At 33.4% G+C, this 26,692-nt stretch overlaps 2 protein-coding genes across 3 annotated transcripts; both read left to right on the forward strand.

Moving 5' to 3' along the window:
• Positions 1-12,075: 12,075 nt before the first annotated feature.
• On the forward strand, positions 12,076-12,594 carry LOC148580810 (uncharacterized). Its single transcript, XM_088501791.1, has 2 exons — positions 12,076-12,267; positions 12,349-12,594. Exons 1-2 carry the CDS (start codon positions 12,076-12,078, stop codon positions 12,592-12,594), a joined length of 438 nt encoding a protein of 145 aa, XP_088357917.1.
• A 6,729-nt stretch (positions 12,595-19,323) lies between these two features.
• LOC107623019 (GTP-binding protein Era-like protein) lies at positions 19,324-25,112 on the forward strand. 2 transcript variants are annotated; one of them, XM_016325139.3, is made up of 11 exons: positions 19,324-19,687; positions 19,807-19,906; positions 20,418-20,847; positions 21,982-22,127; positions 22,734-22,874; positions 22,944-23,060; positions 23,166-23,291; positions 24,042-24,140; positions 24,315-24,416; positions 24,655-24,735; positions 24,921-25,112. In XM_016325139.3, exons 3-11 carry the CDS (start codon positions 20,487-20,489, stop codon positions 25,005-25,007), a joined length of 1,260 nt encoding a protein of 419 aa, XP_016180625.1. In that variant the 5' UTR covers positions 19,324-19,687; positions 19,807-19,906; positions 20,418-20,486; the 3' UTR covers positions 25,008-25,112. The 2 variants fall into 2 exon arrangements, with proteins under 2 accessions (XP_016180625.1, XP_016180624.1); XM_016325138.3 differs by having other exon boundaries at positions 19,330-19,682.
• Positions 25,113-26,692: the final 1,580 nt, after the last annotated feature.

Raw genomic sequence — 26,692 nt, forward strand, 5'->3', positions numbered from 1 at the left:
TATTTGGGTGTAACACGAAGATATTTGGATGTATTTTTTTAGAATTTTCGGTGTATGTGTGCTGATAAATTTTGCATAATTCAAAACTCTTCTTCTCCCGCTTCGTCATTTTCTGCTGCTTCTTCTTCTTCTTTTTCATCATCATCATCATCATCATCATCTTCTTTTTTTTTTCTTGTTTTATCTTCTCAACTTTCTTCTTGTTTTACTCTTTTAACAAGAATAAAAATAAAAAAATCAAACAAAGAAAGAAGAAGAAACACATAATGGTACAAAAATACTTGGAAGAGGATGAACTTACATTTATTCAACTAAAAGAAAGAAAGAAATAAGAAAAAAATAAGAAGAAAAAATGCAGTATTAAAGGAAATATTTTTCTGTATTTATAGCAAATTTGGGTGTAACACGAAGATATTTAGGTGTATTGTTTAAGAATTTTCAGTGTATGTATGCCGATAAGTTCTGCATAATTCAAAACTTTTTCTCTTCTTCCTCTTCATCTTCTGCTCCTTCTTCTTCTTTTTTTCATCATCATCTTCTTCTTCTTCTTTTTCCTTATTCATCTTTTTCTTTTTGTTTTACTTTCTCAAGTTTCTTCTCACCAATACTGCCTCCTCCTCTTCTTCCTCCTTCTTTTTTATTGGAATTTCTTTTCCTCCTTCTTTTTTCTCCTTCTCCTCCATCATCAGTTATCTTGTTGTTAAAGATAATGAATAATTCAAATTCATATTGTCAATTGAACCAGAACGAAAATGATTATTTTGAATCCAATCAAGTGGCTGAGATCTGGTTCGATTATAGTTAATGTTTTCGTTAGTAGTTTATGATTCTGTCGGTGAATAATGTTGTTTTTTGTTTGTGAAAATTTTTGTTCATCGTTGATGATTTGAATTGAATGTAATGTAAGAGTTCAGCATTAAAGAAAATATTTTTCTGTATTTGGGTGTAACATGAAGATATTTGGGTACAACACGTAGACATTTGGGTGTATTCTTTAAGAATTTTCGGTGTATGTGTACTGATAAGTTCTACATAATTCAAAACTCTTCTTCTCCATCCTCCTCATCTTCTGCTGCTTCTTCTTCTTCGTTTTCATCATCATCATCATCTTTTTTTTTCTTATTCGTCTTTTTTTTCTTGTTTTATCTTCTCAAGTTTCTTCTTGTTTTACTCTTATAACAAGAATAAAAATAAAAAAATCAAACAAAGAAGAAGAAGAAACACATAATGGTACAAAATTACTTAGAAGAGAATGAACTTACATTTGTTCAACTAAAAGAAAGAAAGAAATAAGAAAAAAAGGACAAAAAAATGTAACATTAGAGAAAATATTTTTCTGTATTTGCAGCAAATTTGGGTGTAACACGAAGATATTTGGGTGTATTGTTTAAGAATTTTCGGTGTATGTGTGCTGATAAGTTCTACAGAATTCAAAACTCTTCCTCTTCCTCCTCCTCTTCTTCTTCTTTCATATTCTGATAATTCTTTTTGGGAGGAAAAAATCAAACAAAAAAGAAAAAAAAGCATAATGTTACAAAATCAATAGAAAGAGAATGAGGGAAAAAATGCAACAAAAACAACAGTAATAAAAAAGCGACGATGAAGATAAAACACGCGAAGAAAAAGGAAGAGAAACGCAAAGAAGAAGGAGAAGAAGAAGGAAGAGGAGGAGGAATGCGGAAAAAAAACGACGGTTATGGTTTTGATTAAGGAAGAAGAAGAAGCGTCTTTCATAATGGTGAGTGAGTGCGCTATGGAAACCGTCGAGTAGCGAGCGTGTTAAAACACGCTCGTATGGATGAATGTGTTCTTTATTGGGTTTAGCCTAACTTGTATAATTTGTAAACCAAAATGACTTATATGTATAGCACTTCTATTATAAAATTTTCTAGTAATACATATTTGTATAAAAAATCTAAAGATTAATCAATTATTTCATAAACTTAGAGGAATATCATGTTTAAATGTTCAACCTATTTTAATAAAGATAAAAGCCCATAATCAATAAAAATTCACTGCAAAAAATTTTAACAAAGAAGAGAGTAGCAGCACAGAACTTGTATTGTATAGTTCAAATTAATAGGAGTAGGAAAAATTGGCACGAAATACTAAAAATGGATTGCAACAAGAGAATAACATATTTTTGTTTAATTAGTTATAATAATAGATAATTGATTCTTATTTTTAACAATCATCCTCAATTTTTCAAGTTGTTATTCCAATAATTTTTATGCATGAAAATTGTCTTTTGGAGCAAAAGAATCCGTTTGTAACAAATAAAATCCATTCTTTCATTAATTTTAAAATAATTCTTTAAGTATCAATTTAATTATCCAAAATTATAAGAGCGTGATGTAATTTTGAATAATAAAAAGACTTGATTCCAAACAAGCTATAGGAATAGGATAATCGATTTTTTTTATACACAGCGCATGTTTTCTTTAATTTCTCATCATACTAATTGTCCATATTGATATTAGTTTCATATTAATTATAGACTCATGAATAACGATATACTAACAGTGACAAATCCAAAAATATTAAGTTATGAAAGTAAATATATCACACATAAGAATAATAAATTTTTTTTATAAATATATCAAAATGTGTTGAGTTAAATAATATGAAAATTTTAAATATTAAATTTTTATTTATTTATTAACAATTTTGATATATTAATAGTTACTAATGTATCTATTAATTCCCTTTCTTATAACTTAAATACATGTATAGTAAATGAGAAATTAATTAAGATGGTAAAGAAATAATCTTCTAACCAAGAAATTTTTTATTTGAGTTTTAAAATAACGAAACATATTTTTCATGAATTATATACGATCAAAAATATTTTAAAAGAAAAAATTATACACTAAATTTTTTATATAGATCCCAATTATATAGTTTAGGTTTAGTTATTTTATTGGTTTATATAGTTTTAATAAATTTTCAATTAGATTCTCATAATTTAAAAGTTTGTAATTAAATCTCCATATTAGATTAAAACTTTCAATTAGATATCCTTTTTAATCATAACTATTTTTTGGTTAAAAGAATACACATTTTTTTAAATGAAATATTTACTTTTGTGTTTAATGTAAAATAAATTATGAAATATTATTAAAAAATTTTAGAATTAGTTTGTTTTTTTTTAATTAATTCAATTTATATTTGAGAATTAATTATTAAAATATAGATGTGGTACAAAATTTTACAATTTACTAATAAATATTAAAGTTGAGTAGAAAAAAATTCAACAATATAATTTCAAAAAAATAATTATTTTAATTGAATATATTACAATATTCTATTTTTGTTAAATTGATTTAAGGGTAAAAAACCTTAATAAGCCAAGTCAAGAATCATGTAACGTAAATACGCCAAAGCGAAAATTGTTTCAGCAATAAGCCAAATCATATTTTTATATAATTCGAACCATGCTGGTTCGAATTCCATTTCTACATAATTCGAACCAGCTTGGTTCGAATTATACACAAACACATGTATACACGTAATTCGAACCAGCTTGGTTCGAATTACACACAAACACACGCACACACATAATTCGAACTAGCTTGGTTCGAATTACACAGTAATTCATGGTATAATTCGAATTATGCTGTTAAAAAATTAATAATTTATTTAAAAAAATTTATTAAAAAAATTAATAATTTAAAAATTAAAAAAATATATATTTTTATTTCATACGTTAAAAAAAGCTAACAAAATATTTAATTACGAGACTTCTTTAAAATATTAATGAGCTATCAATTCGAATTCCATACAATACTTTTCTGTCCATTTTTAATAGTTCATGAATATTTTTTAATAAATTTTTTTAATAAATTTTTTTAAATTATAGTACAAAAAATATTTTATCCTATGCAAAACAATTTAAAAAAAATGGCTTAAAAAATGTTAGGAGTACTATAAAAATTTGTAATGTTATAATAACTTAGGTAAATACATGCATGTACTCAAATTTTAAATAAAATACTCTACATAGTCAATAATAATTTAGAAATGAAAGAAAATATTTTATTCCATACAAAATAATTAAAAAATATATTTTATTCTATACAAAATAATTTAAAAAATGGCTTAAAAGATGTTATGAGTACTATAAAAGTTTGTAATATTCTAGTGATTTAGGTAAATACATGATAAAAATATTTTTTCTTTAATTTCTAAATTATTAGTGACTATGTGGAGTATTTCTTTAATGTCTTTAAGTCATTAGGACATTACAAATTTTTATAGTACTTCTAACATCTTTTAAGCCATTTTTTAAATTATTTTACATAGAATAAAATATTTTTTTATGATATAATTTAAATAAATTTATTAAAAAATATTCATGATAATTTTTTAATAAAATTATTTAAATTATATGGTGAGATATTACATGATTCGAATTACGCATAGGGAAGTTCGAATTACTCTGATTCAAATGATATGGTGAGCAATTCGAATTCTATACAATACTCTTCTGCCCATTCTTGATAGCTCATGAATATTTTTTAATAAATTTATTTAAATTATACCACAAAAAATATTTTATTCTATGCAAAATAATTTAAAAAATGGCTTAAAAGATGTTAGAAGTACTATAAAAATTTGTAATGTCCTAATGACTTAAGACATTAAAGAAATACTCCACATAGTCACTAATAATTTAGAAATTAAAGAAAAAATATTTTTACCATGTATTTACCTAAATCACTAGAATATTACAAACTTTTATAGTACTTATAACATCTTTTAAGCCATTTTTTAAAATTATTTTGTATAGAATAAAATATATTTTTTAATTATTTTGTATGGAATAAAATATTTTCTTTCATTTCTAAATTATTATTGACTATGTAGAGTATTTTATTTAAAATTTGAGTACATGCATGTATTTACCTAAGTTATTATAACATTACAAATTTTTATAGTACTCCTAACATTTTTTAAGCCATTTTTTTTAAATTGTTTTGCATAGGATAAAATATTTTTTGTACTATAATTTAAAAAAATTTATTAAAAAAATTTATTAAAAAATATTCATGAACTATTAAAAATGGACAGAAAAGTATTGTATGGAATTCGAATTGATAGCTCATTAATATTTTAAAGAAGTCTCGTAATTAAATATTTTGTTAGCTTTTTTTAACGTATGAAATAAAAATATATATTTTTTTAATTTTTAAATTATTAATTTTTTTAATAAATTTTTTTAAATAAATTATTAATTTTTTAACAGCATAATTCGAATTATACCATGAATTACTGTGTGTAATTCGAACCAAGCTGGTTCGAATTAGTGTGTGCGTGTGTTTGTGTGTAATTCGAACCAAGCTGGTTCGAATTATGTGTGTGCGTGTGGTTCGAATTATGTGTATACATGTGTTTGTGTATAATTCGAACCAAGCTGGTTCGAATTATGTAGAAATAGAATTCGAACCAGCATGGTTCGAATTATATAAAAATATGATTTGGCTTATTGCTGAAACGATTTTCGCTTTGGCGTATTTACGTTACATGATTCTTGACTTGGCTTATTAAGGTTTTTTACCCTTGATTTAACATATATATATATATATATATATATATATATATATATATATATATATATATATATATATATATATATATATATTGTATTTTTAGATAAAATTTAATAAAAAGATTTTTAAAACTACAATTTCTACTCACGAAAGTTGAAAACGCTGACACATCTACCCATAAAAAAGAAAATTACCATTTGTACCCATAAAACATAAGTTTCATACAATAAAATTATCCAAAACACTAAAAAATTATCTAAAAATCCCAAATTTCCCTTATCATTACCACTATTACCATCATCTTCCATCTCTCTCTTCGCATCACCTGAACACCCTTCTATCTAACCTCCATTTCTCTGCCACAAACCACCTTTGCCACAAACCACCTCATTATCGCTCCTTCATCACCATAACCTTCATCACCTCAATTAAAGCACAGTGCATTGAAAAGTAGTGACCTCATGAATAAACTCGAAAAAAAATACCTTTGGAGGAATCAAAATCAACCCAAAGAAGGAGATGCGGCGGCATTAGAGTTAGAAAGTGGGGCTGTGATGGTTGCATGATATGGGTTTAGTGGTCTCTGGGTATGCAGATTGGGGAAGAGCGGGTGAAACCACAGACTGGACAGGGGTTGGAGCTCTGTGTCAGCGAGAGATGGAGGGCTACCTGGAACGGGTTGGGGCAGTGGTAGCAATCAGGTAGCGGCGGCAGCTCTAGGATTGCGAAAGATGGCGAAAACAGATGGCGACGGTGGTCCTGGGCTCGCGGAGGTGAGGCGAGGGGAAGAAGAAGAAAGAGAGAGGGAAAGGATGGAGGAGGAAAGAAAGGGAGAAAGGACGCGGCGGCAGCGAGTGGAGGTTGGATGGGACTTGACGAAGCCAGCGACTGTTGAGTGCCACGGCGGTGGTTACGCAGAGGAGCAGAGAAAGGAACAGGGGTGAGAAGGGGCGAGAGAGAGGAAGAAAAGAGGAAATCGGGTGAGGGAGCGACAGCTTGGTGGTCGCCGGTGGTGGGGCGGTGGCCTGAGACAATGAGGATGATGATGATAATGGTAATTTGGGATTTTCATGTGATTTTTTAGTGTTTGGATAATTTTGTTGTATGAAACTCATGTTTCATGGGTACAAATGGTAATTTCCTTTTTTAATGGGTAGATGTGTCAGCGTTTTCAACTTTCGTGGGTAGAAATGGTAGTTTGCTCTATTATTGTGTGAGATTAAATTTGATAAAATAAATTTTTTGCCACAAAAGTTTAGCATAATTTGTATTTGAATCAAGGTTCTGAAAACCGGTTCAGACTGACTAGTAAAACCGGTTGAACCGATGAACCGGCCAAAAACCCGTTGGTCGAACCAAACCGTGACCCGGCCGGTTTTTTGAGTGGAGAACCAAACGTGGCCGTTTCATCTGCTGCACTTAGCTTTGCCCTAACTCCATCCTCTCGTGCCAGATGCCCTAACTCCATCCAGATTCTAGAACACTCTGCCTCTCTCACACTCAGTCCAGGACAAGGCTCCTCTCAATCGAGCTCCTGGCCGTCCCTCACCTTCGTCCAGCCATCGCCTCGTTCCGCCGCCGTCGTTCCTTCGAGCAGCCACCGTTTGGTTGTTCACTTTTCTTCCATCGCGTAGTAGCCATCGATATCAACCTTCCCTTCTATCGCGCAGCCATTGCAACCTTCCTTCGTCGCGGAGCCACCTTGCCGCCGGCACTAGCTCTGTTACTCCACTTCGAAGCCCATTGCGCAGCCACGCTTTCTTGTCTTGGTCACTCGGTGTCTCTGTCTCCCTCTTGCATGCTCTGTTGAAGGCTTCTTCTAGCTTCCAGGTAAATTTTTTATTAACTATGATTGAACCATTGTTTGATTCTGTGAAGCTCTGTGAACTGTGAAGTCACTGAAGTGTGAACTGATTTAGTGAACCATTTTAGCCTCTTGCGTGCTCTGTTCAAGGCTTCTAGCTTCTAGGTAATTTTTTTAACTATAATTGAATAATTTATTGTTACTGTGAAGTTCTGTGAATTGTGAACCGTGAACTGTGAGCTATGTTTATGATTTAGCTTTTTTATTTTTCTGTGAATTGTGAATTAAACTGTGAACTTTGTTGAATGATTGTTGAATAATTATGAATAATTATTGTTAGTTAAGTTGTGAATTTTGTTATTGTAACTTGTTACTAGGTTGAATTATTATCGAATAATTTTGACTTATGAGATCATTTGGTTGGAGTGATTTGCTATGGGTTCTTGTGAATCTGTGATTTTGTACTTGTTAATTCGGTAAATAGTTGTTGTCATTCTTGCACTTGAGATTATTGTGTTACTTTGCTCTTCTCAAATTGTAAATTTGCTGAATTGTTGCTGTTATTGTAATTCTTGAGATTGAAATTGTCTTTGTTTTTTGTTATTGGGTTGTTGGATTTTCTATTTGGATTTTGTACTTGTTAGTTCGTTGTTGAAATTGAGATTATTGGGTTGCTTTGTTTTATCAAATTGTTAATTTGTTAATTTGCTAAATTACTGGTGTTACTGTGATTCTTGAGATTGAGATTATCTTTATTTTTTGTTATTGGATTGCTGGATTTTCTATTTGGATTTTGTACTTGTGATTCTTCAACCCTAGGTATGAATTTTGTTTTTTGTAATAATAATTGTTGAAACATTGATTAATTGTTGGTTCTAAACCTTGTTGATTGCTTGAAGCATGATTAATTTTTGAAGCATTGATTGATTAATTGATTAGGGTAAGCTTGTGTTGTGTCGTTCTAAGGTGAATACGATTGTTTTGCTTTGTGACGCTTGCTGGTTGTTATTTGATCTCACCGCATTTCAGCATTTGATCAATGAAATATTTTGCAAACATTTAGTTTTTGATTTGCATTTCCATATATTAACTTGGATTTATACCTTACTAAAAGTTATCCAACGGAATAAGTCAAGCTGATCTCATGAAAATTCCAAAATGACTAATAAGATTGAATGATAAACTTGAATGAGTTGGATGTTGGTATTTTATATTTGGTTGGTTGTTTTTGTTATTTGATTTTTGAATTTGTATTTAAATAAGATCATAACATTCTGATTATGTATTACTTTTACTTTGGATAATATTTTAAAGTTTATATTAGAATATAATTATATTTTAATGTATTTATTTATATTTTATTTATTATTTTATTATAAAACAATTTTTACGATTCAATCAAACCAGTTAAATTTATGAATTAATAAACCAATAGTTAAAACGATTCGATGACCGGTTCGATTTTTAGAACCTTAATTTGAATATAGGAACAAATATAATTTTATAATAGAGGTACGTATATACATAAATGTATATTTTCTAATATTTTTAAACAATGCTAATGGGATACTTGTCCCCCACACCATATTGAATGGATGATGGATTCCTCTATGTATACTAATTGATCATTTACATGATTTTCAAAATGAATTTTGTGCCCATTGAATAAATTATTAGACCATTAAATAAAAATTAAATACTGTTATAAAAGAAAAATATTAATAAACTTAAAATAAATACAAAATACACTAATACATAAATATATATATATATATATATATATATATATATAAAATATTTTTTATAATAATTTTTAATTTTTATTTAATAAAATCTATAATTTATAAAAAGTGGTATATTCAATACGTACGAAGTTGTTATATTATTTTGTTATATTTATTTTAGATACACCCGTAAGTACATATTCAAATTTGTTAGAAACACACTTTTTAATATTAAAAATTAAAGATAATTAAATATAAATAATGTTTCTTTTCTAATTTTGGGTGTGAGTAAAAATTACAATTCTAAAGGTAAAAATAGAATAAAGACTCCATTCAACTCCTCCATTTTTACTAAGAATAAAATGATCTGTATCTAAAAAAATAATAATAATAATAATAATTTAACTCTCAATTTTTTTATTTTAAAAGAATATGATCTTTTTGTTAAAAAATTCGTTAAATAATAACGAGTGAACGATAATTATTTTTATGGGATTTTATTTGTATTTTATGAGGATTTTAAACTCTTAAAAAAAATTTTTAATAACAGAATCAATTATCACCCCTTTTTTTATTCTCATTATTATCACTTATATTTCTACTATTTTTATTATTATTGTTATTTTTTTACCATCATCGTCACCAATACTAATACCATTAATATTAATATTCTCTTCTCTCATTTTTTATTGGATGCTATTTTTTTTAAAAGTTTTTGTACTACTGTAATTATTATTTTTTCTTTTTGCAACATTATTTTTAGTTATGATATTCCTTCATTTAACCACTACCGGTAAATAATAAAATAAACCTTTTAATAGGTTTTGAAACTTAAAATCTTATACATTATAAATAAAACTTCCATAAAATTAATTTTTACTATTTAATAAATTTTTTATTAAAGGGTTCCACCTCCAATTTATTCTGTTAAATTGAATTGTGATGCTAGTTGGTTTCCTCCTTCTGGCTATGCTGGTTTTGGTTGTATCATTCGTAATCCTGATGGATGTTGGTTGAAAGGTTGCACTGGGAAAGTCGAAGTGTGCAGTGTTCTTTTTGCTGAATTGTATGCAATTTGGAGAGGCTTACTTCTTGCTTGGGAGAATGGATTTCGTGAGGTTATTTGTGAAACAGACTGTTTAGAAGCTCTTTTCTTGGTAAACCAAAGAATGCTTGGTAAGGATATTCCGGAATGGGATTTGGCAAAGCATATACAGGAGGTTATGAATTGGAATTGGAGAGTCTCTATTCTTTTAATTCAGAGGACTGCAAATAGTGTTGCAGATTGTATGGCTAAAGCAGCTGCTTCTGTCGAGGACATTCACTCGAATTGGAGCCAACCATGGAGTGAGCTTCAACATCTAATAGATTTAGATATGACCCTAGCCAATTAATTTGGTTTTGTCTCTTTTTTTTCTTTTTTTTCTATTTAGTCACAAAAAAAAAAAACTAAAAAAGTTGGAAGTCAAAGTATTTTTTTTTTTTGATAAAAATTATCTTAATTTTTATTAAAATGGATAAAGGCAGGATTAAGTATTCACCCAATAAAGATATGTAAAATTTTTAAAATAACATGAATAGAAGATTATGTGTTTTTATTATGAGTTTATCATTGCTATTCTTGTAGATTTTTTGTTGTTTTTATTATGTGTTTATCGATTCGAAGTGAAGCTTCCCATAATTCATTTTAGTGTTAACTGTTAGTAGAAGATTTTATTTCTTGTTGTAGCTGGGAATGATGTTAACGAAGATGAACAGAAGGAGGTTGAAGATATAAAGGGATATTTCGACAATTTAACGTTAAATTTAGCGGATTCAGATATTTAGATATTTTTATTAATTAGAACCTATCTTTTATGAGAGCATTAGTTGTGATATTTCATGTGTAATTTTATCAGTATTATAAATATTTGTAAGTAGAAATAGTACCTATTTAATTAGCCGTTTTATCTATGAAATGTGCTTTTAATTTATTGAAAGGTGTAATAATAGGTCTTTCGAAAAAAAATGAATTTTTTTTCGTCAAATTTTTATCCCAATCCACATTAGGCTAGAGCAGATTTTTATTGCTTTAACATTCGTCAATTACTATTCATAATAAAAAAAGTAAACATAGCCAAAATTGCCCTTATCTTGACCTATTTTTGTTTGTTGAAATGTTTCTAAATAGTATAGCAATAATGACTTTTTAATTATTGATTTGAAATCAAAAGTATAGTAAAATTTGAACATTTCTAATACGGCTTATATTTTTCACAAATAATATAATTTTAGTTAAAATAAATCTAAGGATAAAATATATTTTTTATTTTTAATATTTGCAATTTTTTTAAAAATTATTTCTAAAATTTAGTTGCATTTAATTTGATCTCTAAAGTTTTTAATTTGTGTCAAAATTACCTATAGATATTAACTCAATATAAATTATTATGGATAAAATTGAAAATTTTAATTTTTAAGGATAATTTTGACACAAATAAAAAATGTTAGAGACAAAACTGAATAAAATTAAATATTAAAAGTATTTTCAGAAAAAATTACAAACATTAAAAACAAAAATAGTATAATTTATTATGAATTTATATATTTTGAAAATTGAATACATATAAATTTTATGTTCAAACCACAAAATAATATTTATACGAGTAAATAGCCAAATTGGTCCCCGAAAGATAGGCCATTCTTCAAACGAGTCCCCGTAAGATAAAGATAATAAAATTTGTCCCCGAAAAATTTAAAATTGGTAACGTTAGCCCTTCCGTCAAATTTCCGTCAACTCCGTCAGTGACACCGTTAGCTGTTGCTTAGGTGGCTGTTAGTGTGGCATATGAGCATGCCAGCTTGGCATAGAGGGGTTGGTGACAAGATATGTTTCCATATGTATGTCAAATTAGTCCCAGGTGCGTAAACCCTAATCCCCTCTTCGTTTTAAATTGCCATTGTTGGTGCACCTTGAGCTTGATTCTGCAGAGGCCAAAAATTTATGAGCGGTTGGACGATGGGTAGCGTAGGTGGGGGTCGCAGTGGACATGTGTCGCAATCACACGGAAGCCATGCCTCGAGCTCTTCGCTGCGGTGGCGGAGGAAGAACTCCGACGAAGTTTGCTTTTGTGGGCTGAAGACAGTAATCAAGAAGTCTGGGACAAGAGAAAATCCTGATAGATTGTTCCATGCTTGTCCAAGATACCGGGTGAGTTATCATTGTAGTCTTCTTGAAGCTTCAATTGACATTGCTTGGATTTTGACAATTTGGTTCCCTGAGGTTGTGCAGAAGGGTAGCCACTGCAATTACTTTAGGTGGGCTGAGGACGACGACTATGAAGGATTAGAGAACTTAGGAGAAGTTAAAACTAATGCACAAATGGAGAGTGATGCTGCTTTGTTAAACCATAACATATCTTGGAGAATGATGACCTTAGAAGCTGAAGTAAAAGCACTTAGGATGCAACTGTATTTTGGGTTAATATTTGTGATTGTGGTTTTTATGATTATGTGTATGTTCTTTAGTGGGAAGTGAAGCAGTTACTGTGAAAAGGTGAAAACCTTGTATGTTGATGTTTCCTTACAAGTAAAAAGGTTATTTACATGCAATTTTGTTGTTGATCATAACATTATATAAGCAAATCAGTCAAAGCAGAATTAAAATTAAGTAAAGTAGGAATAGAAAAATATGATAACATCACCAATGGTGAACTAGTTTCCATTGTCTCAGATTCAAATAAGAACATTGTTTTAACATGATAATAATCCAAAAGGTTGTAGCTGACAGTTCAAAGCAGTATACCATAAAGGGCTATACAAAAAACAGAGCTACTGAAGATACCACAATTCCCACATTGTTTATAAAAACTAAAATTTAGCCCCGACAAAATAACAGATACTAAATGCCCTATATCTTATGTTTTCAAGTCTTGAAGTCATTCTATGTCTTTCTTTCTGGGAGGTTTGAAACCCGGAGTTGGAACAAATGTCATGAAGCTGGCAAGTTTCTTGGCTGTTGCGGAGCTGCTTTCCTTGATGGTTTCAGCAGATACAGCAACTTCTCCTGGAGAGGCATTTCCTTTTGCCCTGGCCCTGGTTACATGGAGTTTTGGAGGCCTTCCTCTTTTTCTAGTCTGCATCAAACAGTTTTCATCATTGTCTGAAATCAAAAATAGATACAAGTAACCAATGCTAAAATTAAAACTTTTTACAACATTACCTGAGTGACATTGCTTGAGGTTTGGGACTGTTGTGTCAGAGGAAGCTGAGCATGCTGAGTAACAGAAATTTCAGTTTGTTCATCGTGAGCAGCTACTGCTACTGCAGGTGGTGTCTGTATAGGCTGAGCGTGATCTTCCTTTTCTGCTTCTGGAGCAGGTGCAGGTTGTGGTTGTTGAACAGCTGCAAGCTGCAATTGCATCATCCTTGCTTTTTCCTGAGCATCGTCTTGCTTTTTCTTGCTGCAAGTTCTCTTGTTGTGGCCCACCTCGCCACAGTACATGCACCGAATTGGAGCATACTTCCTTTTCATTTTTGTCTTCGTGCTAGTGGGTCCTTCATCCTTGTCCTTCCTTCTATTTGTTGTTGGTCTGCCTGGTTTGGGTTTGATAGGAGGTGGAACAGGTGCAAGAGAACCAGTTTTCTCCCATAGATCTTGTCCCTTGACAGGATTAACATTGAATTGGTATGTTCTTCTGTAAGCATCCATGCTCAACCATTCGTGGCAATACTCCTCAGGACTCTTATCATTTTTTTCTTGGATGGCTGATATTGCGTGCATACAAGGCATGCCTATATTTTTCAGAAAAAAAAGGCATTCAGTTATGAAATAGGAAAGATGAAATAAGTTATGAATCATGGTATGCATATGAAAGATGAAATAAGTTATGAAATCAACCTGTCAACTGCCAAAACCTGCAGGAGCAAGTATGCTTCCCCAGATCTACCACCATATTAGTAGGCCATCCTTGAACTTCATAGACTTCCTCTTTCGCATCACCCGACTAGTAGGGAGCCCAGTTTCTGGATAACTTAATAAGAGATTCCAGTCTACTCTGCTGAACTGGAGCAAGTTTTCCTTGATAACTCAGAAGCTTCAGTCTATTATCAGACATGATTTTCATCACCATTCTTCGTACCTCCTCTGCCAGACTCAGAATAGGCTTACCTCTGTCATGCTTCGTCTTTGCATTGAAGGATTCACAAGTGTTGTTGCAGATGTTGTCAACCTTTGGCCCTTCACTGAAATGGGCTTTGGTCCAAGCTTCCTTCGGCCACTTGGCTAAGTATTCCCAAACTTTTTCGTTAATCCTTTTGACTCTATTCATATTCCTCTCGAATTCAACCGGGGTCTTCGATCTTGCACACTCCCAGACCAAGTCCTTAAGTTCAACGCTGCCCCACTGTTTGGAGAAGTTCCTCCACAAATGCCACACACAAAATCTGTGTGGAATAGCTGGGCCGAGTTCCTTGACTGCTGGTATTAACCCCTGCAAAAAAAATCAACCCCAACAAGATTTACAGTCATAAAAGTCCTCAAAGATGCATCATTAAATCAAAAGAGTCCTTAAAAATCAAATCGGGACTCAAATTAGTCCTCACCTTTTGCATGTCTGATATGAAACACAAGTTTTTTGCCTCATATTCTCCCAGGTCTGATAGGAGCAGCTCCAAGAACCATTTCCAGTTCTCTTTGTTCTCAACATCAACAATTGCGTATGCAATCACAAAAATGTGATTGTTTGCATCCTGTCCGCATGCAGTGAGAAGCTGTCCTCCGTGTAATGTTTTCAGGAATGCCCCATCTAGACCTATCAATGGCCTACAGCCTGCTTTGAAACCCTTCTTACAAGCATCTAGACAGACATAAAATCTCTCGAACTGAGGCGGATTATCAGTTATGGGAATCACACCCACCTGAACTGTCGAACCTGGGTTGGCAGTGAGCAATTCATGTGCATAATCCCATATCAACCCGTATTGAGCAATCTCATCCCCTTCAACTATCTTCCTAGATGCCTTAAGAGCTCGGTTTAAGCATAAACTATTCAGCTTCACGTTGCACTTTCTAACAAACCACTCATACACCTCCCTATGCTTCATCTTAGGGTGCTTCCTAAGTTTTGGGTATAACTTGTTCACAGTCCATTCTAATGTAGCAGCTCTGTTTTTTCGCTTTCTTGCGCAAGTGTGATTGTCAACTAGTGTTTTTATCTGCCAGGAACCATCACTGGGATTGTGTCTACAATATACTACCCATGGACAGTCTTCACACTTACAAACCGCCCTCACTCTAACCTTGTCATTCTTACAGAACCTAATATTCCTACCCCATTGTATAGTGTAATCTCTAGTGGCAGCCATAAAATGTTGCTTGGATTTGAAAACCATACTTACCTCAAACTTCAGATCACCAAATTTGGCCTTGTCATTATAATGTGGATACACAGCTGGCCCTTCATCTTCAGAGTCTAACTCATGGGCAGAGTCTTCTGACTTCCATTCATCTCCATCTGATGAATCTTCCCAATCAAATTCGTCATCTGAATCTGAAATTACATCAAAATACCATAAGATTTGTGTAGAAAAACTAAATTACATCATTAAATTACATCAGAGCATTCATCAGATTCGATGTCCTCATAGCTGGAGTCATCAGTGTCAATAGCTTTCTCCCTTCTTCTGTCAGTAGCAGGCCTATGTTTCTCTCTGTGTTCTACTTTCTTGGCCCAGAAAGACTCTACTCCATCAACTCCACTATCACTCTCACTACTGTATATGAAATCTCCTGCACCTTTTGGTGGCTTGTACAAACTGTCTTCAGCACTATCATATGAATCTGAATCATGAGATTGACTATCATCTGCAACTGGAGTTGCCTTAGCCTGCCTTCCAGATCTTGTACTGGTTGTGGCTTTCACCTTCTTGCTGATCTTGTCGGCTGCTGTAGCCTTGCTACTCCCTTTAGCAGCCTAGGGTTTAGTCCAAGGTTGGGGTTGCTGGACGGGCTTTTGCATGGGCTTGGACTTGGGCTTTGGGGTTGGCTCAGGTGTGGGCGTACATGTGGGTTGGGGGTTAGACTTAGGTGTGGGCTCAGGAGTGGGCTTAGGAGTGGGCTGAGTAGTGGGCTCAGGTGTGACTTTAGGTGTGGGCTTATGTGTGGGTTGAGGAGTGGGCTTAGGTGTGGGCTGAGGAGTTGGCTTAGGTGTGGGCTGAGGAGTAGCCTTAGGAGTGGGCTGAGTTTTGGCTGTTTTTGGCTGAGGTGATTTTTTTGTTGTCTTACAATAATCTTTGGACATTGCATCACTGTGGTCCTTCTTCGGTTTCTCTACTTCTTCAGGGATGGTTGGCAAACAAAGTGTTTCATCATCATCCTCACTCATGCAGTCAACCACGTGTGGCTTGGACACAACATGCTCAAAATAGATGTTGATGAGGTGATGATTCCTCCTGCAATCCTTAACCAATTCCAACAGATCCGTGTCATTTTCCAGCTTCCTCAACCCATTTTCCAGCAGCGTTCCAGGAACTTTCCACAAGCAGTTGTTCATCTCAGCATATCCCAGCTCCTTGTAGTATCCCTTCACAAAGAAAACGTCTAGAGTGTCTGAATCTACACCCATTAATACTTCAGTATTATCTGGTTCATAACACAGATAGCCTGATTCATCTGTTTGGAACTTCCCACCATGGTGAAATACAAAGGTCATTGGGGGACCTTCCATCTGAAACCAAAACAGCAACAAGTGATGCAAATTTATTTCATGGAGAGGCAAAGCATATTCAACATCAACTCCCAAAATGTATCTAACACACACACATGCACATACACATAGCACAAACAACATTCTCAACAATCCAAAAACAGGGTCATATCATGGCTAATCACCAAAGCCCTAAGCCTGAACACATTATCCTAAACTCTAACATTGCAAACAGTAACAATGGAAGTCCAACGATAATACAATCACATTGATCAGGAGATAAAATCAGAATCACTCTCACAAAATAAGAAAAGCTAGCTAACCTACCTCTCACGCAAGGCGATGGAGTGCCCTTTTCAGTTGACCAACCTCGTCGCAAACTGCTCACCAACAACTCCAGCACACTGTCGTCGTCGGTCAAGCCTGCTCGTCGCCGTTCAATGCTTCGTCTTCCTGGAGGAAACGACTAAGATGAAGGGATTGCAGGGGTTCTTTCTTTTCGGAAGAAGGATGCAACTTGAGAGAGAATACGAAACAGGGATGAAAACCAAGCGTCGTAAAGGAGCAACTAAGAAAACGACGCCGTTTCATCCTTCGCCTACGTGTCACACTAACGGCCAGGTCAGCAAATCTTCACGCCGTTACTGAAACATTTGACGGAAGGACTAACGTTACCAATTTTAAATTTTTCGGGGACAAATTTTATTATCTTTATCTTACGGGGACTCGTTTGAAGAATGACCTATCTTTCGGGGACCAATTTGACTATTTACTCATATTTATACTTTTAAAATATATTATATTTTATTGTTAAAAATAAATTACAAATGTAATATAAGAAACGATATAAATAATGTTCATTTAGTAATTTTACATTTTAATATGATTTTGGTTAACATTATTCTAACAATTTTTTTTTTCTATAAAAATATTGAAACATAAATGACATTGATATTAATTTAATTTTAATCAAAATTAATCTAACTTCATATCTGACGAAGGGATAGAAAACTTGAAGGATATATTTAAAAATTCACCTGATATGCTGGATATGTACTTTAGATGAGATCTTGAAGGAGAAGACATTCATGAGGATTCTTAAGAAAATGCTGACCCCAATGAACTGGAATCAAAACTCAAGGGCCTTGATATTTAGGAAGATTTATAGGACATAGGCATCCATCTTTTATATTAAATTAATTTGTAGTCATCATCTATTGTATTTTAGAATTCTGAATTCCATATTTTCATGTCTCAACATTTTTAAAGCTTACCAGTTATATCCATATGTCTCGCAAGACAAGAAATGGTATTAACTTTATAATCTTTTGAGCTCAATTATATTTTTTTGTACCTGTTCTTTATCTTTAGTTGGTTGATCTATTCTCTTCCTGTTGTCATGATCATCTTTAATTCTTTATTATTAATAAAATTCTAATTCATTTTTCTCTTATTTTTATGCGTCATATGAGTTAAAATGCCAGCTGAAATTGAATAATTTTTTTGAATATAAATTTAAGTTGTAGATGTCAATTTTTATGGAGTAATGAGTTTTATGGAATAATTATTTGAGTTTTAGACTAATATTTTACAGGTCAATGCTGACTATGTGTATAAAGTGAAGATATAAGTAAAAAATAAATAATTGCTCACAAATAGAATGATATAAAATTTATTATAATAATAAGTCAAATTTTGTTGTCATTATTTGACTAAGTATATACTTAATGTGTTATTATAAATTTGATTAAAATTTTGTCATATTTACTTGAAAAATCATGAAATCTGTAATACCCTTAATATGTAAAACAATATTTTTGTATTGTATATAATATCCTTAATAAATAATATAGCTATAGTTATTATGATTCAACATTTTCGTGCTTGGCACGGGCAATTATGCTAGTTAATCTTATAAAAGCATACTTATATTAACATTAGTTTTCAAACATTAATCCAAATACCCATATAGTAGTTTCGTCTTTTTGTCAAACTAAGATCATGGCTAAAATATAAGCTTTTTTGGAGTTAAATCTCAATTGGACCCCTGAAATTTAGCCCGATGCTCAGAATGACCCCCACAATTTTGTTGGCCTCAATTAGAACCCCCAAATTTGCAATTGTGGCTCCAACTTGCCCCTGCGATCATCTCCGTCACTAGAATGCTGATTTGATGCAATTGCATGACACGGTGGACACTACTTAAACGACGGCGCATTGGTTTCACGCCCAAACCCTTTGGAAACCACGTCGTTTCAGTTTTTTTGGGTTAAAACTCTCTTTCTTTCCACTACGACGATCATAAGTTGCCAAACATCAAGAAAACCCTTACACTACGTGGTTTCTAAAGGGTTTGCACGCGAAGCCAATGCGTCGTTGTTTAAGTAGTGTCTACCATGTCATGCAATTACGCTAGATCAGCATTCCGGTGACGGAGATGATCGCAGGGGCAAGTTGGAGCCACAATTGTAAATTTGGGGGTTCTAATTGGAGCCAACGAAATTATGGGGGTCATTCTGAGTATCAGGCCAAATTTCAGGGGTCAAATTGAGATTTAACTCTTTTTTGTGTATCAAAAATTGAATCTTCTAAAAACCAAAATGGATAATTTATTCCATTTATTTTTCAACTGTTTTTCGGATCATCCTACCACCTGATCCTAATTCTCTCACATACCCCCAGTTTCACTCCCTCTCACTTGACGGTGACTGCATTGCCGTGCTCTCTCTCTCTCTCTCTCTCTCTCTCTCAGTTAGCCAACCATAACCCTCATCACAGCTTTTTCAGCTTCGAGGGGAGTTCTGTTTCAGTCTTCGGCTCTCATTCTGCTTCCCCTCGCTCCATTTCAGTCGTTCTGGTCTCGTTCTTCTCTTGCTCGCCCTCACCGCGCGCTATCCGTCACTGGTTCCTGTCGATTCTGGTAAGGTTTGTTCTGCTAGCTTTTTATCTTGTGATTTTTCTGAATTTTCATGTGTAATTTTCTTAATTAATGATATTTGTGGTGTCTTGCTAAGATGTGGTTGTTAAATACTCAAACTGTGCAGTATCTTTAGTAAAATCTGTTCAAGAACGCAAGAACTATGAGAGGAAAAGGAATGTCTTGTTACGGTTGGAATTAGTGGTCCATCGGCTCTGAAAGTCAAGGTATTGATGTTGTTTTCAATTTGTTATTTTGGGTGTGTTCTGTTAAAGTGAATTAAGGTGTATGCTATTGTTTTGATTTCATCTTAATTCTTGACTTGTTTCAATTTCATGGATCGAAGCTTGTAGATTTCAATTTCATGAAGAATCTTGATGACGAATTTTTTGATAAAACATTATATACATCATTCATCATATGGAAACATTCGGACAATATCTAATCATTTTGCTATGGATATATATGTCCGTTAATGTTATTTATGTGCGTATAGTTTAGAGCTGTAAGTGTTTTTTTTTTTTTTTTTATATTTCGCCAGCCTAAGTTTTCTGCAGTTATCACTGGTTTGCTAATTTTTATAAACAGTTGTTATAGTTAATTTTTTAACACTAGAATTCAGGGTACATTGATTTGCCACCTATTTTGTTTAGCTTCTGCATGCATTTTTGCTTTCATTCTTCCCCCTTGTGCATCATCATTTTTTGGAGCTGAGAATTCTTATATGAAAATATGCAGGTTTCCTCCCTGTTGAAGAGTTCTTCAAACTTGAGCAATATTGGCAAGGTGTGTGACTTCCCTCTTATAATGGAGAGACTGTCCTTGCAGCAGCTATACACACTTCCAACTACAACCTCAACTCTTCCCATTCAGCAATTCCTCTTCCCCTTATTCACAGCCCCAACTCCCTTCCCAACTGAATTGCACTCCCAAAGATGTTGCAGAACCACCATGCATCGTCCATTTGAAGCATTCCCCAAGAGACAAGACCGTGCTTGCATCAGCAAACAAACACAAGCAGAAGTAGAAGCAGAGGAAGAAGCTTCTTATTCAGATGATGATCTGTCCTTCTTGTCCCTCAGCGAGAAGCCTGATAGGAACATGGCCTTGCTTGACGATTATGAGGCCGACGAGCTCGACTTGGATTTTGGCCCAAATCACAGAAGCGGTTCTTCTCTTTTCCTTTAGGTTTCATTATGGGTTCGTTTTTAAGTTGGTTTCTGTAAATTGATTAATATGTGGCCTGGCATACATTAACTGTGTCAAGTTCATATAGTTAATTTGAATTCTTATATTTATGTTGATTTTTTTGGAAATTGTTAGGTCCTATGGACAGTTGAATTTAGGGTGGGTTTTAAGGTGAGTTGGATGACTTTTGAAAAGAGTACTTATTTCTTTATCTTTTTTGGTAAAGATATTTTCTTTTTATTAGAAAAGCAATTTTGTGTTTAGATAGAAAAAGATAAGAACTCTTTTTTTAATAGACAATTCTTTAAAATAATTTTTAAATTTAGCTTTTTTAGAAAGCAACATGTTGCTTGCTTAGATTTTTTTTTTAATTTTTTTTTTTTAAAGATTATATCTAGCACCTTTATAATTAAGTAAGTACTTTTTTAATGAAAAGATTTACTTAAAAAAGCTAATCCAAATGGGTACTTGGTATTGCTTATTAGAGAGATACTTTTGCATTATAAATTGATTCTGTTTAATCGGACACCAAAAGCTTATATTTTGGCTCGTTAACAAAAATACTCCATGAGCACCAAAATTTAGCCACCAATATCAAATTTTGATAATTGTGAATCCTTTTTATCATAAATGTGAATCTGGTTTTAATTCTATATGGTCATGGAGGTTGATATATTCTTTATGAAGTTTGATTACAAATATAAATCTGGTTTGATTATAAATGTGATTTTGATTGGTATTTTTTGGACATTATGAGCCATTCAGTATCCCTATATGGAGAGGGTTGATGGTGGTTAATTTTGTGGAGTTCATGTAGCACGCACTTTTGTTATGTTTTACCAAACATAATTAAAGCTTTCAAAATGCAGCTGTTGAAAAATATTAGGAGCTCAGCAGCTCTTGAAACATCACAGCAATAACAAATCCATCCTTAGTGGATGGACACTCATTTGTACTGTGCATTGCCTTGCATGATTATATCAAGGAAAATAAAACAGAAGAAAACTAAAAATTCAGATTTTCAGATGATGAGCAGTTTATTATTCTAATCTAGTTATTTAAATTTATACCACCTTTTGCATTTCTTGATTTGGATGTGTGAAGGTAAATGCAGGATATGTGGCTTTACTTGGCAAGCCAAATGTTGGGAAGAGTACACTGGCAAACCAAATGATTGGCCAAAAGCTCTCAATAGTTACAGATAAACCTCAGACAACCAGGCATCGAATTCTCTGTATATGTTCTGGCTCAGATTATCAGGTTTAATTTAATCATAGCTAATTTTCGTTTTTCATTTGATCAGCTTGTCTATTTGGTTCCTTGTTGCTTGTCATTCATGGCCCTTTGATTTTCGTTATATTCTCTTGTCCTTTTCATTCTACCTCTACTCCCCACAACAATTTGCTAGTTTCTTTTGTTTTGAGTGAAAGATAATTCACACACCTGTAGGATATTATGAATTGTCTGCTGGTTATGTTCTAAACTCATAGTGATCTTTGTGTCATTTTGCTCTATATTATGCAAATTTGAATGTTTTTTGTTGGCACCTCGTCATGGGCTTCAATCTATAATAAGATTACTGGAAAAAAGGGCATTAGGTAGATGGAGAGATTGAATGAATTGGTGTAAGATAAATGGATCAAAATTCGTTTTAATATTCTTTTAATTTCATATTCATTTTAATATTCTTTAAATTTCATAAGTTCAACCATCAAACTCAAGTTATCAAGTCCTTTTTAATTTATTTATCCATTAATTGTTACCCATGGTAATAGACTAATAAATATACCGTGTTTGTCGTTCTTAAGGGATGTGTACTAGCATTCTCTTTTACCTTCATTTATCTGATCACTTAATCTCTTGCAGATGGTACTTTATGACACACCTGGCGTCTTACAGAAGGAAATGCACAAATTAGACTCAATGATGATGAAAAATGTTCGCAGTGCTGCAGTAAATGCTGACTGTGTGTTGGTCCTTGTTGATGCATGTAAAGCGCCTGAAAAAGTATGGTTCTTGTTTTATAAAACCAATTCATATGTTTTCTTCAATTTCTAATTCGCTTTTTGTCTTTAGATTGATGAAGTGTTGGAAGATGGAATAGGAGGAGACCTTGAAGAAAAGCCTCCAACTCTATTGATTCTGAACAAGAAGGATCTTATCAAACCTGGTGAAGTTGCAAAGAAACTGGAGGTTGAAATTCTTCAATATAATTGTGTTAGCTTGTACAAGTTAATATACTATACTCACATGGGGATGTTTTTCTGCTGTTCCATGTCCTTTTCAAATTCTTTGTAGTGGTATGAGAAATTTACCGATGTTGATGAGGTGATTCCAGTTAGTGCCAAATATGGTCATGGGGTTGAAGATGTCAGGGACTGGATATTGTCAAAGCTTCCCAATGGACCAGCTTATTATCCAAAGGCAAGTCAAATATCAAAATTTCTTTGCCTCGTTCAAATTTTCATACTTGCTTCATCATTTTTTCACTTCACTTCTAGCGTGTTCGTTTGATGCCAGAAGAGCTTTCTCTTCTGCTAGTCCATACCTATCTTTGGAAAGTAGGTAAAATGCATTTGTGTGTATAGAAGTTCTAATGAGTGATGAAGAGTAAAGTGAAGTCAAAACTAGCTTGTTAATTTGAATAATTCTGGTTATGTAAATGAACGTAGCTGTCTTAAATCTGCAAGTTGGTATGATATTACAATTACAATTTAACTAAGAATATTTTTATCTAGTAAAAGTTAAGAGTGAATTGATGTAATTAAAAGTTAACAGTGTTTGGTACATAATCATAATGGTATAGGTCAGATATAAAGTTCCATACACGTAATTATTGACAGATTTTAGTGGTGGCTGTTGTCAGTGCCTACTGTTTACGGGCAACCAGTTTGCAGCTAAGTACACCTACATACTGACTGAAATAGACCCTTTATGGTAAAGAATAGGGAAAGGAAGCATAGGCTGTAACCATAGTTCAGATACTACAAATGTTGTGAAAATACTGCATAATTGCAATCCTCTGCGGCTCAAATAGATAAAGTAGTGTCTTTTAGCTACAAAATGTAGCACAGCTCCTCCCTTGCCATCACTAGAGCATGCTGGTATGCTGCTCATGATAGGTTAATTTTTTCTTATACCTTCTCCGCTCTAATGTTGTTCCTGAATTTGCAGGACATTGTCAGTGAGCATCCAGAAAGATTTTTTGTGGCTGAAATTGTTAGAGAAAAGATTTTTATGCAGTATCGAAATGAGATTCCGTACGCATGCCAGGTAATTATAAAGGGTTTATGTTGTTCGTGGTACACCTTCACCTCCCAACCTGTCAAATGGAAAACAAGATAGACAAGGAAAAGAGGGTTTCCGGGTTGAAAAAGGAAGGACAACCAAGTTATTATTATAGCAATATATATTTAAAAATTTTTTCTTAATTTTCAAATCATCCAGGTAAACGTTGTAAGCTATAAGACTCGGCCAACTGCAAAGGATTTCATACAAGTGGAGATTTTGGTTGAGAAAAACTCTCAGAAGATAATTGTTATTGGAAGAGTATGTCACTTACACTTGTAGTTCAGCGTTTCTGACATATATGCACTAGTTTTGATTTGACTTTAATTTCTAATATGAGATTATAGTTTCCGAAAAAGAAAAGTTTATGCATGTTTAGGCATTGACACTAGACATTGCTTGCAACCAAAAGTGACCTGTAAATTAAACGAGTGTTTATGCAATGCATTATAAAGGCTGAACAGTGACCAATGTGTATGCTGCCTGTCAACTACAACAGGAAGGAAAGGCTTTGAAACTGCTTGCAACAGCTGCTCGCCTTGACATAGAAGATTTTCTACAGAAGAAAGTTTATCTTGAGGTACTTACATATTTATGATCAAAGTATTACTTTTGCGTGGTGCTTGGTTGAACTCGGACATTGTATTTTTTACTGCTTCATTAACTAATCTTGATCTTCAATTAGTAGAGTGGTATAATCAATGTGCATTTTTTTTCCCTTTCTTGTTGCCGGATAATATTTACCTCGAGGTGATGTTTGAACAGATTGAAGTGAAAGTCAAAGAAAATTGGCGACAAGATGAAGGACTTCTTAATCATTATGGTTATGGGGGTCAGATACGTGTTATATGACGCGAAGAAGCAAATTTATGTTCGTCAAATATTCCTTGATATGTGTAAGATATGATCCCTAGGCGTCGGTGCCACCAAACGTAATATAATTTTGATTAACACTAACCCCCTTCCCCACCTTTCTTTCAAGTTAAACCAATTTCTTCAAACTAGACTAGATCGATCTGGCAAAAATTTGGCAAAATCGACGGTAAATCGGCAAACTGATTTGTTCAAATTTGGGGAAAAAATATTCATTCAATTTTATACCCCAAAAAAAGTGAAGCAGAGAGATGAGTGGTGGTGAGAGCGGAGACGAGGGAACTGAGGGCGAAACATAGTGAGGTTACTGGCTCCACCAATGGAAGAGATAAGGGGGAGAGTGATGGGGGGAGTGCACCAAGTACTACGGGGCTGGGCAAAGGGCATCTAATGGATTAATTGAGGATTCTTCGAAGAGTTTGAGTCTCCTTTCGTGACAAGGTTGTACGGGGATCAATTCCGCAACCCATGGCGACAGATGAGGCGTTGGTGGGAGACAGGCTAGCCAAGGTCATCGACAAGCAAGATGGATGCATCGCCTCCCAAGGTGATTTGCGCAGAAGAGGGGAAGGAAATGCTTTCCAGGACATATCAAGACGCTATCGTCATCAAGGCTTTGGGGAGGCATGATCTATAAGGCTCTCATGCGCAAACTGAAGAGTGTTTGGAGATTGAAAGGAGGCCTAGATTTGTTAGATTATTCCTTGATAAAGTTTGACCTAATGGAAGATAGAGAGAGAGAGTTTATTAGGACCTTGGATATTAGCGGGTCATATGTCGTAGTGAAACCCTTTACGGTTGATTTCTGCTTTATTAACAAGGGATGAATATACGGTACTATGATGAACAGGCCATGAAGAGAGTCACTTCCGCCATTGGAGTCTCTGTCCGAGTCGATCTTGCTACTAAATCAGCAGAGCCGGGGAAATACGCAAGAGCGTGCGTGCAAATTGATCTAGGTGTACCTATTGTGCGTTTGGTGGAAGTTGATGGACGAAATTTTAAAGTAGAGTATGAGAGCCTTCATTTGATTGGTAACTATTGTCGATGTTATGGTCATGTTGGATGTGATTGTGAGAATAAGAAGTTGGACGAGCATGCAAAATAAAAAGCATGAGGAGCATAGATCAATGGCGGCAGTGGAGACATCTAATACCGCTGCGGAAAAAATGTGACCAGGGATGAAATTTTCTTGTTTGAGGGACAACAATCATGCAAACCCATTCCTAATATAATGCTTGAGGATAAATCCAGAGTAGGTCCCATATTGCATGATAATAGGTGCATGATAATAGGTAGGGGTGTGCAAAAAAACTGGTTTCACTGAACTGAATTGAAACTGAACTGAAACTGTTTTAAATAAACCAGTTTTTTTTTTTTAAATAAAACTGAACCATAGTTTTTATGAAAACTAATTTATTAAAAATCAGTTTTTATGGTTCAGTTTAGTTTTAAACCAAATTAATCTAACATTAGTTTTTACATACTCTTTATCTCTCTCCCTTCACTTTCTCTCTCTCCTCTTCCTCCCTCTCTCTTCTTTCTCTCCTTCTTCTCTCCCTTCTCTTTCTCTCTCTCTCTCTCCTTTTTGTCTCTTTCTTTCTCTCTCCCCCTCCCCCTTTCTCTCTCTCTCTCTCTCTCCCTTCTCTCTCTCTTCTTTCCCT

This window comes from Arachis ipaensis, chromosome B10, assembly GCF_059453495.1.
Source record: "Arachis ipaensis isolate K30076 ecotype BB chromosome B10, ASM5945349v1, whole genome shotgun sequence".
Taxonomy (NCBI): Eukaryota; Viridiplantae; Streptophyta; class Magnoliopsida; order Fabales; family Fabaceae; genus Arachis; species Arachis ipaensis.

What these genes read in the sequence shown, in the direction of transcription:
- LOC148580810 (XM_088501791.1), top strand. Translation starts at nt 12,076, where the DNA reads ATGGGTAGCGTAGGTGGGGGTCGCAGTGGACATGTGTCGCAATCACAC. An exon ending in ATGCTTGTCCAAGATACCGG is followed by an intron (nt 12,268 to 12,348) that starts GTGAGTTATCAT and finishes GAGGTTGTGCAG; the next exon opens with AAGGGTAGCCACTGCAATTA.
- LOC107623019 (XM_016325139.3), top strand. Translation starts at nt 20,487, where the DNA reads ATGGAGAGACTGTCCTTGCAGCAGCTATACACACTTCCAACTACAACC. An exon ending in TGGCCCAAATCACAGAAGCG is followed by an intron (nt 20,848 to 21,981) that starts GTTCTTCTCTTT and finishes AGGTAAATGCAG; the next exon opens with GATATGTGGCTTTACTTGGC. An exon ending in AGATTCCGTACGCATGCCAG is followed by an intron (nt 24,141 to 24,314) that starts GTAATTATAAAG and finishes CAAATCATCCAG; the next exon opens with GTAAACGTTGTAAGCTATAA.